This window comes from Echiichthys vipera (assembly GCF_963691815.1).
Source record: "Echiichthys vipera genome assembly, chromosome: 22".
Taxonomy (NCBI): domain Eukaryota; kingdom Metazoa; phylum Chordata; class Actinopteri; order Perciformes; family Trachinidae; genus Echiichthys; species Echiichthys vipera.
The window spans coordinates 3,638,239-3,652,644 of record NC_139847.1 but is presented as its reverse complement, the minus strand read 5'-3'; the positions used below and the strand labels follow the sequence as shown (position 1 = coordinate 3,652,644).

Here is a 14,406-nt window from a genome sequence, read left to right as displayed (position 1 = left end):
TTCTCTCTAATGTCCAGCAGGAGGAGACCCCACTTAAAGCTGCATTCTCTCTAATGTCCAGCAGGAGGAGACTCCTCCGGCTCCATAATGACGTGGGATTGTACAGAAGTCAATGAGGGTTGAGCCTAAACTTCTCTCTTGATTTATTACCACAGTAAAGATTTTCCTAATGAGTTTATGTCTCTCAATCTCTAGTTTCAAGTCTTTTTCATTACAGCGTGATGATCTTTTGGTAAATTATGGTCTAATTTAGGTAAAAATGGACGTTAAAGTCGGGGATTCTTTAGAAAAATCGGTAAAAACTTCCCTTTTTGGCGTTTAACTCAACTTAAATTTCTAATTATCTCTCAAAGATTCTAACGTGAGTTGTGATGTGGCTGCTTAGAAAAATCTGTAATTTGGGAAGTCTTTTTTATTATTAAGGTGGATTTTATAGCAAAATTGTACATTTGTTCGGAAGCTTTAACCCGTTAAGGACGGACCTCGGGCAGGCGGTCGTTGTTTACGCGATCCTTTTATAAAACGGTCTAAAATAAAACCCCTAATATCTAACGCATTCATTTTTTCGCAGCAGGAAGTAAAGGCTTTTGTCTCTTACGTCAACAAGTTACGTGACATCCGGTGCAAAACCTCGGTTTCAATCGCAGGTTAAACTATCACAACTTTTTACGCTATGCTCAAAAAGATACAGATACATTGTAGCGTTAAGAATCTTTTGGATACGCGTGTTTTGTGTGTTTATTTGGTAAATTTGATGAAAAACTTTGTATTTTTCTTTTAATTTATGACACATTTTCAATAGTTTTATTAATTATTATGGATTACCGGCTTACGTTACCTTTTGAATTAATGTTGTACAGATTTTAGGGTTATGAAGCATTTGAAGAAACTCCAGACAGACTTAAGCAAGCGTGCAGAAATGCCACGTTAGGAGTCTAAAGATTCAAGACTTGCAGAGTAACAGGAGACAGCAGACGGTAATAAAAAGGCGTTGAATGATGCAAAGACGGGGCGAGTCAGCTCGGGTTGGACTGAGTACACAAATATTTGTTAATAAGCACTTGAGGGGAAGCGGTACGACACGCGGCCTGCTGCTTGAGCACGAGAGGAAGAAGCCGACATCTCGAGATCGACTTTAAGATCTCAGACAGATTAAAAACTTCTTCTTCCAAAAAAGAAAGAATGCAAAACAATAAGAGGAGAAGTATGCGTTTCATTTCAACCTTACATCCCTGCATCTTCCGTATTTTATTATTTGCTCTTCTGCTCTTGTGTTTTTCTTTCAGTCGTGCTCTTATTGTTTTGTTTTTCCTCGCCTGAAGCTACACGTCTGTTTCTTTCCCCGTCTCATTTCGTCTCTGTCCCTGAGCGGCGCTCTGCGTTTCCTTTGGGCTGTAAAAAATTTCCTGAGAAAAAGAGAAAGAAGAAGGGAAGCATGATGAAGAAGAGGGAGGTCAGGAAAACACGAGAAGAAAGAAACGGAGGGTGGGAGGACGGGAGGACGGCATGTCTTGTGACTGTTCTGAGGAGGTGGACTTGTCAGGTAGCCCGCTGGACCGCGGCCACACACACACACACACACACACACACACAAACGCGTTCACAGGAAGACATTCTTACCGTCCAGATTCAAAAGCCAGTGTTTGAACACAAATTTAAGCTTCAGCGTTGACGTTGTCAGACCAAAGGAACTCTTTAATAGTTCTCAGAACGCGTCTTTTTACTGTCTCTGCACCACAAGAACCAGAAACAGTCCTAAATTCTTAGAACCTCTTTTACTTCCCAGCACGAGAGGAGCCGACTGGACCAAAGATAAGTGTACGTCAATGATTTGATAGATAGGAGCAAAGGCAACACCGCTAGTTAGCTAACTAGCCAGAAGCTAAATCAGGCAAATTCAACAACTTAATGCTTCATCCACTCAGTCTCGTCACAGCGTAGAAAGCACATTGCTGTCACCAGATAAGTGACAACGTTGTTCGGCTCATTTCCTGTATCCAATGTAGCCTGAAAAGACGGCTGGGTTAGCAAGTTGCTGTTAGCTACCTAGCCAGCCGTATGCTAGTTAGTAGGACTGCGCCCCTCTTAGTCAATTTCTTTAGTCTATTCATCATTTTTAATGCTTATTTCATGCTGAATTACTTATTTTCAAGAAACGTATGAGCACGAGATCTCAGTGTCTTTTTTGTGCAGCGGCTCTGAGCACCTCCGTTCGATAATCTCTGAACTTTTCCGAAAAGCGTTGGCATCGTTACCGTTGCTCCTGTTCAGGGAACTATCACAACAAATACAGAGAAGTCAGTTTGTGGGAGCAGATCAACCAGACACTGTAGTTGCTGCTGAGCGTTGTGCTTTTATCACCGTATGCGTCAAAAGCTTTTTGCTAGCTTGCTGTTGGCTAGCCTAGATAACAGTCATGTCATTGTCATAGAACCAGAACCCACGGGCAGCACTTCAAGTCACTGGGATTAAGCGCTACCCAGAAAAAGTGTTGTGTGGCCTAAGACTTTCTGTAATCTGGGACAGCCCTACTAGTTAGCTAGCCATCCTGCTACACCGGTAACAGAAAATGAGCGCCTGCTGACGACCTACGAACCATATTGCCTAACTTTAACCATCTAGTGAGACTTTCACAAGTCTTGGGCTACAATCACTCACTCCCCACCGCTGTGAGCCTAATGTGACCTCACCGGGGAGGACAGCAGATGCCATCTAGCTAGCTAACTAGCCCGCTCCGGAGACGGACAAGTAGTAGTCTGCCAGTGGCGGGGACTGAGGCGGACGAACTGGCCTGATTGCATCACTTCAGCGACCCTATTGCCGGTGCAAATGCAAACAGGATAAAAGCCTTTGAAGGCGTGCAGTTCCTCTGAGGGAGTCTCCAGAACAGTTCGGTCCAAAAACGCCTTTTAAATCTCGTTTAAATTGGAACGAAAGTTATTCTCCAACTTGAAAACAAACCTCCCGTCAATGATAAATAATGATTCTACTCGCACAGCCGTCGCCGCCTCCGTAAAGCCTCGCGGTTTGGATTATCTGACCAACAGCGCACGGATCACCTGATGTTTAATGTTGAAGTTCCAGATGTCTGACTCTCCCACCAACACATAAACACAACACGGTCGAAAAACACAGATTGTCAAATGGCAGAAATGCGCAGGTCTGGATCGTCACCAATAAGCTGATCCCAAGAACCAAATCTCTCAAACAGACAAGACACAACTTTCCAAGACGAGCTTCCGTCCAGCAGAAAAACCCCTCGAGCATTTCTGCTGGCTTTGCTTTTTTTAACAAAGAGGAAGAAATTAGACGAGATGAAGCAGATACAGACTGAGATGCTGATGCCCTTATGTTTGAAGGCTTATCTTAAGATATCTTACTTAAGTGCTTCACTATCTTTCCTCTGTGGAGAAATCTAAATCTTGTTCTTGTTGTCTTCAGATTCCACAGATCTGGTTGATAAAAGCTGCAAAGACGACGCAGCCACAGCTTCAAATGAGCTACTGAAAGATGAACGAGCGCCAAGTAAAATGGCGTTTACCTGTGGTGGAAAGTAACTTCCTACTTCTACTGCATTTCAGAGGGACTTAGGGCGCACTCCCACTGTCCTTCCGCACCGCGCCCTGTGCTTTAGGGTCCTTGTCCCCCCCCTCCAGGCCCGTTTGTACTCACACTACCTGGGCCTCGGAGAATGCTTCTTGCTGCCTATACGTCATCACGCCGTAACACGTCACACGCATTGATGACGTCATCGCGATGCGTCACTTTGTTTTACAAATCTTTCCATAGAGTTTTTGTGCGTCTTGTCGACTGTTTTTGAATCTTTTCATCGACCAAATCTGCAGTAAACACTCCACCTCCGCATCACACCAACGTGAACCTTTCACCGCCATTGTTTTAAATGTCCACGCATGGTCCCTCCTTCTTTTTTCTACGTCCCAACAGGCGCACAGGAAATGACCTCAGAGCCGCCGTAGGCCTCGTGCTCGTACACGTGCGCACGCTCGTGCTCGTACATGTGCAAACGCGCTCTACTAAAGCCCACCTCTCTCAGACGGGCCGTGGAAGGCCAGCTGGGCGTAGTTGTGCGCGGAGTGGTTGCACTCACACTGGTCAAACGCACTAGGCTCTACCCGAAAAACCTGTTTTGGCCCGGTGCGGAAGGACAGTGTGAGTGCGCCCTAAGGTGCAGATCAAGAAAAGAAAGTGATTAATTTGCAGACTTGAGTTGTGCAAACACACATTTCATGCATCACTGTGCTGCGGTCCTTTCTTTTACCTTGAGCGCTACAATAAAAACCCGACACACTGACTCAATATTCTGTCCAACTGCTGCTTTAAAGACACCGTGGGCAGTGAGTAAGGAACACGGGTTGTAAAGGGTCAGTTTGAGACGTCTCTTTAACTTTAATCTGTCACTTCATTCAGCCCCAAATCCTCAAAGAGCTCTGCTTTAATCTGAATATTTCTTCCTGCCCTCAGACCTTTGGGTTGGCCGCTGTTTAACCCTCCGCATCAGGAGATCACAGATTCCTGACTTTTATAACCCCCCGAAGAGGTTTCAAGAAACTTTTAAGTCCCTCCGCAGAGCGGCTAAAGTTGCCGTCATGTGGGGAGCCGCGAATAACACGACGGTGAGCTGTTGTTCTGGGGGTCGTGACAAAGTAAAAATAGGTTTCGACTGCGATGAGAGCAAAAATATAACAAGAAAGAGGGATGGATGGAGGGATGGAGGGATGGAGGGACAGAACAAGACACGGTTGACCTTTAAAGCCTCAGACCAAACAAAGCGAGGGATGGAGTAAATAAAGAAGTCTCCAACAAACACGCCATGTTTACCCTCCTCTTAACACCGAAGGGGGGAGGGAAGGGGAGGCAGAGGGGTGATAATGGGGTTTGAGGGTAAGTGACAGAGAAAAGATGTCTTGTGCAAAGAGATTAAATGAGATTATGAGCCGAGCGGGAAGAAAACCGAGGACAGAGGATTCACGCAACCGCTGCGACTCGTAGGGTTTGAGGTATTTCTTTCTCCTGCTTCTCCCACCACTTCCCATCTTTCACTACTTCCCGTACTTTTATATTTTAAAAAAGAGAGAGAGAGAGAGAGAGAGTAAATGAAGAGGAGGAGGGAGTGAAAGGAGTGGATTGCAGTAATTAGCTGTCTAAACATTTGGTGTCAGCTCTCATTGACTTTTGTCCGCCTGTTAATCCCAACGGCATCTTCGGCTCATTGACACCACGGTGTGAGTTCCCCCAGGAAACACACACACACACACACACACACACACACACACACACACACCTACCTACCTCCCTTTTATAATGTGTGACTATATGAAGGAGGTCAAAATGACGGCTGCTCGTTTAAGGAGCCCTTCTCTCGGGGCAGGTTAGACTCTGGGATCCTCAAACCCTCCTGCCGCGCGGTTTGAATCCGCTCTGCCCAAGGGTCTGGAAAAGATCCGGTCCATTCCCCCTGTTTCCTATCCCTTGTCTCTGGATCCAAACACCAAGCGTGCCGGTTTAACCCGATGACGCGTCGCTAGCAGTTCCGTCTTTACAATTTACATTCAACGCGGCGGCCCACCGAGGCGCAGCAACCGCTACCTGTCGCTGCGGTTTTAAACGATTTCAGTGGCGAGTTTACTCTGAAAACTCAGCAGGAACTCTCCCATGAGCAATACCTCCAAAGAAAGGATGTCATTGCTCTACTGCCGACTGCTTTTGGTAAAAGTTGAATCTACCAGCTAGCCCTGCTAACTCCAGCTAGCCCCGCTAACTCCAGTTAGCCCCGCTAACTCCAGTTAGCTCTGGATCGTTGGTCTGATTGGTTGAGGGACGATATTTGAACCACGCCCGCCTCTTGTGCAAGGAAATTACGATTGAACTCGGTCTGGGAATAGCCAAGCTGGGGGCAGTCTAGATAAAGAAGGAATTTGACTTTGTGAAGAGACACAAAAAAGGGTAACGGAGAGATGAAGGGGGGAGGAAAAAGAGGGGGAGGGAGGGAGATACCATCAGAAGAAGAAGAGGATGTTGAGATAAGTTTGAGAACGACTGCTTTAACGTCCTGCATGTTTAGTTGCAGTCATGAGGAGTCAAAACGACGACTTTTTGTCAAAATAAATGTGCAAATAATTCCGCTTTTGTTTCATTCAAACACAGATTTGCTGTCTTAAAAGAACAGAAATACACTTTTGGCGCTGTAGTGACTCTCAAATCTTCCTTATTTTACCGTCTTTTAAACTTTGGCTCACGAAAACGGTTCTTGATTGAATTATCTTTTGGCATAAAACTGGAGTGGTATTGATTTTTACACTTCAGCTCATTTTTTGTGAACAAATTGGACTGAAACATGTTTGAAATATAGGTTTAATATAAGTTATGTTCAACCTTGCAAGACCCAGGGCTCTAAGGGCGCACTCACACTGTCCTTCCGCACAAACCCAAAACCGTTTTTTCAGGTAAAGCCTAGTGCGTTTGACCAGTGTGAGTGCAACCACTCCATGCATAACTGCGGTCAACGGGCCGTCTGAGAGAGGTGGGCTTTTGTAGAGTGCGTTTGCACGTGTACGAGCACGATGGCGGTTCTGAGGTCATTTCCTGTGCGCCTGTTGGGACATATAAAAAAGAAGGAGGGACCATGCGCGGACATTTGAAACAATGGCGGTGAAAGGTTCACGTTGGTGTGATGCGGAGGTGGAGTGTTTACTGCAGATTTGGTTGATGAAAAGATTCAAAAACAGTCGACAAGACGCACAAAAACTCTGAGGTCTGTGGAAAGATCTGGAAACAAAGCCACACATCGCCATGACGTCATCAATGCGTGTGACGTGTTACGGCGTGATGACGTATAGGCAGCAAGAAGCATTCTCCGAGGCCCAGGTAGTGTGAGTACAAACGGGCCTGGAGGGGGGGACAAGGACCCTAAAGCACGGGGCACGGGACGGACGCACAGTGGGAGTGCGCCCTAAGTTCCCAGGCACCATGTTTGATTTCAGGCATAGAGCACTTTTGAATCGAACTAAACTCTTGGAGAACGTTTCAAGCTGACAAATCGTGTTTTTGCTTTTAACCCCTGAATAGATGGAAGGTGAAGAAAGAAGAGAAGAGTCTAGACGGCAGACGGAGGAGAAGAAAAGCCTAAAAAACCAACAAACCTGGAGACAAAAACCAGCTCAGATGCAGCTCTGCAGTGCAAACATCACAGATTTATCTCCTCGAGATGAGGATGTTGTGGCTACCGCACACACCTGGAATGTGGGTCGCATAAACAGGTGAGTCAACCTGTGTGTGTGTGTGTGTGTGTGTGTGTGTGTGTGTGTGTGTGTGTGTGTGTGTGTGTGTGTGTGTGTGTGTGTGTGTGTGTGTGTGTGTGTGTGTGTGTGTGTGTGTGTGTGTGTGTGTGTGTGTGTGTGTGTGTGTGTGTGTGTGTGTGTGTGTGTGTGTGTGTGTGTGTGTGTGTGTGTGTGTGTGTGTGCGTACAGAAAAGCATGCATCAAATTAAGTGTGTGTTTGCGGTTGTGCAGCATGACGGGTTCAAAGGAGAACCTCCAGGTATACATTACCGCTGAACTCCCTCACCTGGCTGAGAGGAGATTCATATCTGGGCGAGGATTAATGCCACAGACACACACACACACACACACACACACACACACACACATCCAAACAGCTATGAAACAGTGTATGTATGAGACGCTCTATATATAACAAGTTAATGATCACTGAGAATGAGAAAGTGTGTGTGTTTATCTTAAATTCATGTGCAGAGTCGGCCTGTTGGAACCATGCATCCACATATGTCGACTCTGCATTTACTCTAAGCAAAAAGAGCCTTTTAAAGATGTGAAAGTGTCTTTTTTAAAGCGTATGTTAAAGGGTTTCACTTGTCTACACAGGAGGAACGTTTTATACTAAAGATGTTTTAAGTTGAAAGTCAACATGTTTGTTTTTTTAGTGAAAAGTGATGTTAAAGAAAAGCTGAAATCCAGAGGAAACATTTAGTGATTTGGGTTTTATACACACAGACTCCACCAGGGGTCCTTGTTGAGAGCACTGGTGCAGCTCACACATACAGGGAATTGTGTGTGTGTGTGTGTGTGAGAGTATGAGTGAGTGAGTGAGAGTGTGTGTGTGTGTGTGTGTGTGTGTGTGTGTGTGTGTGTGTGTGTGTGTGTGTGTGTGTGTGTGTGTGTGTGTGTGTGTGTGTGTGTGTGTGTGTGTGTGTGTGTGTGTGTGTGTGTGTGTGTGTGTGTGTGTGTGTGTGTGTGTGTGTGTGTGTGTGTGTGTGTGTGTGTGAGTGAGTGAGAGTGTGTGTGTGAGAGAGAGAGAGTGTGAGTGTGAGTGAGTGAGTGATAATGTGTGTGTGAGAGTGAGTGTGGGAGTATGAGTGTGAGTGAGTGAGTGAGTGAGAATGTGTGTGTGAGAGTGTGTGAGAGTGTGTGTGTGTGTGATTATGAGTATGATTGTGAGTGTGTGTGAGCGTGAGTGTGTGTGTGTGTGTGTGTGAGTGCGTGCGAGTGAGTGACTGAGTTTTAATGTGAATCAAAAAGTTTTGTTTTCGCACATCCAAAAATTTTGATTGCTAATCAATTAAATGTGTGATTAAAAATGTATTTACATGAATCCAAAAAGTTTTCTTTGCAAATCAAAAAAGTTTTGTTCCCTGTTGAGCTGAATCGTGTGGGCGGGGCCTACACCGAAGGATGTAAGTCTCTATTGGCTGGATGTTGCCGAGCTGTCACTCGGATCCAAGTCCCGCCCACAAGATTCAGTTCAACAGCAGGAAAAACTTTTTGATTCACATTTTTTTAATTACACATTTTTGCTCTCAAACTTGTTCTGTTTGGTTGCATAATAAAGAAACAAGAGTGACCCCAGAGAGCTCGGCCACATTCCTAGGTAAAAAGTGGACCGTCCCTCCGTCTCCATGGCAACAATAGCAGCCACTCAGTCACCATGACAAACCCCTACAAACGCGCCTTCCCCGGATACCTTTGCACCCCCCCCCCCACACACACACACACACACACACTGTTCTTGTACAATATTCTCTAGTCAATCCTGACCCTAACATCTCTATATTAGATACGATCATCAGGATACACGGTGTTTAACCACCACTGAAGTAGATTTAAAGCGTTCTGCGACATGTCAAATAATGTCAGCGCCTTCTATTGACTGTTCTAGCTCCATGAAAACAACATAATGAAGATTGAATCTGTGTCAAGCTGCAGCAACACCAACCTGGCAACAAGCAGGGCAACAAACTCAGATGTTGGGTTGTATATTTTGTAGACAAGACGCGTAAACTCAGGGGAGGAAGCCACCTGGGTTTTTATTTATACTGTATAAACTTTGGAGCAGACTCGCCGTCCTCTCAAAGGACCTCGCACTGAACTCATCAAGTTCCTGTTATTGTCCTTTAAAATGTGACTTTAAGCTCCGTTTAATGCAGCACAGCCACAGAAACACAGGAGGGTACAGAAAAGTGTCCTGCGCGGTTTGGAGCTGATGAGCAGCGAGGCCTGATTGGACACGCCTCGTGTGTGGGCGGGACCGAGCGCGTCGGTATGCGAGTAGCCCCTCATGAATTATTAATGAAGGTGTGAATATTCATCACGCGGATATTAAACATGAGGAGTCAGAGTCAGAGAGCTTCCATTGATCTATTTGGTTTTGATGATGCAGTCAGGATGTCAAAGTCTGAGAGTTGCGCGGAGAATGCGCAAACACGGCACCTCTCCTGGATCCGTGTGCGCCTAATGCACCTCAAGTGCAAAAAGACATATTATAATAAGATGATATAATAAATATAAGATTTAATACATCTGTACTTCAATGTACCAGGTGCTGTCAGCTAAAAAAAAGGCACCTGCAGAGGAGATTCATTAAGAAAAGCACATTCCCTCTCTTCTGGGATGGAAAGGGATGTCACCAAAGTACATTACGCACGGCATGTCGGAGCAGACGGGTTGCAGAGTGTGTTAGCAGGGTGGTTGCAGTTCACTTTAACATTTGAATCAATAAAAAGCGGTGTGAGGGAGAGGAGGAGAAGACCCGCCGCGCTCCTCCACTCCACACTCCACACACTCCCAGTCAAAGAGTTCAAATGATAGGAATAAAACACAGATGCATGCTGATAAAAGTGCGCCGTGGTCGGCGTGTTGCTACAGGTTCCCCCGCTCCTCCTGCTCCTGCTGCTGCTGCTGCTTGCTGCTGCTGCTTGCTGCTGCAGGGGGCAGGGAGGGAGAAACGTGATGCGCAGGGCAACAGGACAGAAACTCCCGCACGGATTCTCCCACGGAACTACAAAGCAGGCGAAGCTGCTCAAAACTAAAAAAGCGCCACGAAAGCTCGGCGCAAAAGGTGCGGGTTCATTATTTTCAGTGCAACAAAACGGAAGCTGCATTATTAATAGAACAAGGAGGATAAGCACTTGTTATAAAGCAGCCTCTCTATTTATAAACCCGTCGGGGTTGCTGTGGGAGCCGGTGGTGGCGGTGGTGGTGGTGGACGGTGGTGTCCCTGCGCCGGCTGACTCACTCACTGTGACTGACTGACTGACTGACTGGGAGCAGCAGGTCTCCGGGGTTCTCCGTGCGTGCGGGGACAGGAGCCGTTAGAAAAGGCTCGAAACTCTGCAAAAAGAACCGGGGGGGAAAGTGGAAAAGGCACTTACCGCAGAGTCGGATCGCTGCACCGCGACGCACAGGGCGAAGAAGAGCAGGGGCACGGCGAGCCGTCGCAGGCTCTTCGAGTCTTTATTCATCTTGGGAGAATAAAACAAGGGTCCGCCTGCACTTAACACTCACAAACTCTACGGTGTGTCTACTCGCGTGTCATAGCCCCGCTACCCCCCTTCCACCTGCGCACTTCTCGGTGATATAGAAATAATAATAAGGGGGAAAAAGTCTTCTGCTTCTTCTCGGCGTGTCGGCTGTTGTTGCGCTTGCAGAGACGTCCCAGTGGTCCTGGCTCTGGCACCGTGCGCCTCTGCTGTCCCCCTCTCTAACTTTTTCTCTCCTCGACTTTGCAAACCTGCCCCAGCCGGATCTAATTCCCTACACCCAGGGGCGCACTGATACCAGCCCCCCGCACCTCCACCGACACAGATAATTCACCTGAAATCAAGTTTTAGGGTGTCTCGCGTCTCAAAACTCGTCCCCGCACCGGTGGACCGTGCGCGTAATTTTATCCAGATTCAGTTTGAATCCCTCTCCAGGTAAAAATCACGTCATAATGTTAGGACCCCGAGAGCGCGGAGGGATACGGCGCCTTCCATCTGCGTGCCTCGCCCAATCCTACCCAACGCCCGAGGCTGCACAAAAAAAAAGCTTTGACATTAAACCTTTATTTGACATTTTCTATACGCCCGGACATGTTGCATTCCTGCCAGATTATTAAAGGCCAAATACTCACTTTTGACTCCTGACAGAGGGATGCTGCTGGCAGAATAGAACAAAGTTAAAATGAACTTTTTAAACAAACTATACATCATCCTCTGCTTCTCCTTTTTTACTGCATTCTTCTAACTGGGGTGTGGAGCTGCGGGGTTATTAGGTGAATTAGGAAAGGCATCTTCACAGCTGCAGATTCCGACTTTGATAGATACACAACACGCATGAGATCTTCACAGCCTCTTAAAAGACACATGGCACGAAATACTGTGCAGATTTTCTGTTTTTAGGTATTGTGACAAGAAGCAAAACACCTTAAAATGCAGCCGGCGTTCCTTTACGGGGCTTGTAGTTGTAAAGTAACCACGAGTTAATGATCTGTTTCACAAGTTTCACTCTCAACTTGCATTTTTATTTGCTCAGGCGCTTGTTTCTCGTAGGGTGACACACATTTCTTATTGTTTTCAGAGACAGCTGCAGACAGAATTATAAAATTGAGCTTTCGAGTGTTTCAAAGACTGCTTTCGTGATAGTGTTGGTCGAGGTTTGGTACCAATGTGGGTGTCTGTTCTTTTACGCTCAGGAGCTGGAATAAGTTACCTTTTGCATATTCTAAGTCAACACCGCCACATACCTTAAAAACGTGACAGGGCGACTCCAAATACGTCATTTAAAACCGTTATATTTCACTAAGAAACGTGACATGGCAACTCCAAATACAACGTATAAAGCCGTTATATTTCACGTTGTGAAACGCCGTCAGATGGCAGTTTTAATGTCATGACCATAACATGTTAACTTGACTCCGCGAGATGGATTTATTCGCATTTGCTCAACAGATCCATCTGGGAACTCTGGTTTGGAGATCTTATGGGAAGGGGCGAAAATCCTGGTTGCTGATTGGATAAACCATCTGTCTGTCACCAACATACCGGCCAAATCAACCAATCAGATCAACAAAGCGTATGACGTGCTAACAGCGTCGAGGCAAAGCTCAGAAAGGAAACAAAATGTGGGTAAATTTTAGTTTGTGTTTAACGTGAAATTACGGATCAAAGGCCCAATTTCAGGAGCCCGGTCCATATTCAACAGAAGGATCCAGAGAACAAAGAGTTAGCGAGCGGCTTGCTCCATAGCTGCTCATCTTATCCGCGGATCCGCCATGTTGTTTACACCTCTCACGAACAGTCACTTCTCATTTCGTTTCACTTAAATCCTCCTAAAAACCAACGCTGATTGGTTCCGCCGCTTGGTAAACTTCTCCAAATTTTCTCCGCCACATGTTACCAGACTGATCTTTGCATAAAATACATCGGAGCTCAGAGATCAGGATGGTCTCTCAAGGCTAGTAACACGTAAGCATCATATTCAATGTTGACGTGATATGGAACAACTGAAGTCTCGGCAACAAAATTACGTGGATAGATTTAGGAAACAAAAAAAACGTGGTTAGGGTTTGAAAAATATCATGGATTGCCTTAAAATGAGCGCTTGGTTTCCTTTAAAAAAATGTCACCGTTGACTTTTGGATTCACACGAGACACAAAGTGAGTTTGCGACTGCTACAGCTACGTCAGCTTACGCCCTCCTTTGCAACCGCAATGATTATTTTGGCCACTAGGGGTCGTCGCCTAGTGAATGTGAATATCGGTCGTTATAAGCAGTTTGCACACATGATGCGACGATCTCTCGTATTATAAGTAACTAACACGGCAATCTCTGAACCCACCAGCTATTGGTCTGACGACGTTTTAATCTCCGGGGTTCAGGTGTAACCAACGGATATCCTAGCTAAACTTCCTCTTTTGTGCAGGGGGCCGTTGTTTACAATCTGAGTTCGTTCATGTTGTAGGTGTTTTAGGTCCAGACGACATTTCCCCTAATCTTTACGAACAGGTCAACCGCTAGATCACTTCCTAGGGTTCGGAGATTGGACGTCGTCCAGTGCGATCCAACTCTTTGGCTCTCTTTAATTGCATGAATCCAAAGTATGCGCAAACGTGATTGGTCAATACTATTTTCATTCTAGTTTCCAGAACTAGCGATACCAACATCTCGTCCCACAGATTCTGCATTCAAAGATATCTGTTTATCACCACCAGACAACTTGGAAGTGTAACGTCATCATCGTACTAGTTCAGTATGTTCGACTCTGAGCGACTTTATCGGACTTTAAGGACCACAACGGAAATACGTCCGATACGAATGTTTCATAGATCCCAGGTAGGTCCTGTCATACAACCAATTCTGCGCTCAGATCTGCGCCCGTTTTCACGCAAGATTGATAAATGAGACCCATTGTGCCCTGTATCTAGTCAAATTACAGAACTGAAAAGGGTCCCGGCAATGCTCCCTGTGGTACTCCGCAGGTAAAAGCGAGCTGCAGAAGAGCACGAAGTTGCCTTTATCTAACAGCTGTGATCTAGTTTAAACAGGAACATGAGTGCAATAGCAACAATACCTATTAACAGATGAATTAACGTGACGGGATAAAGTGTGTTGAAGGCTGACTCGGGGCAAGTTGAGCCAAAATAGAACATTCAAGAGCTAAAAGTGGACTGTTTTGTAACGTGAGTAACTCGGTGTCTGCTCCATGTTTAGAGCAGCGTGTCAGGACTGAGGTGTTCGGACAAAGTTTCTATTTTTTTTTATATCTCAACCTCAAGATAGATATGAAAACACAAAGCTGTAATAATCCTGTAATAGATTTTCAGTATTTTTAAGTTCTTTACAACAACAATTTGTACGTTTATTGCAAATGTATGATGTACAACATGAATATAGAAGAAGAAGAAGAAGAAGAAGAAGAAGAAGAATTACTTTATTTATCCCGCAACGGGGAAATTGAATTTTCTCACTCTTATTAATCATGTTACACACACACAGGCCCGAAATACACACACATGCACAAACAGGACCTATATACATGCAATTAAGGAGAGATGTTAGAGCGAGGGGGCTGACAGTGACCGGCGCCCCGAGCAGTTTGGGGTTTGGTGCCTTG

At 45.7% G+C, this 14,406-nt stretch overlaps 1 protein-coding gene across 1 annotated transcript in view; it reads right to left on the bottom strand.

The window, feature by feature from the left end:
- col4a5 (collagen, type IV, alpha 5 (Alport syndrome)) overlaps positions 1 to 11,028 on the bottom strand; it is a 59,486-nt gene extending 48,458 nt beyond the window's left edge. The window contains exon 1 of the mRNA XM_083937434.1: positions 10,685 to 11,028. Within this exon, the coding sequence (XP_083793560.1) occupies positions 10,685 to 10,774 (90 nt within the window). The 5' untranslated portion in view covers positions 10,775 to 11,028. The remainder of the gene's footprint in view (positions 1 to 10,684) is intronic.
- Positions 11,029 to 14,406: the final 3,378 nt, after the last annotated feature.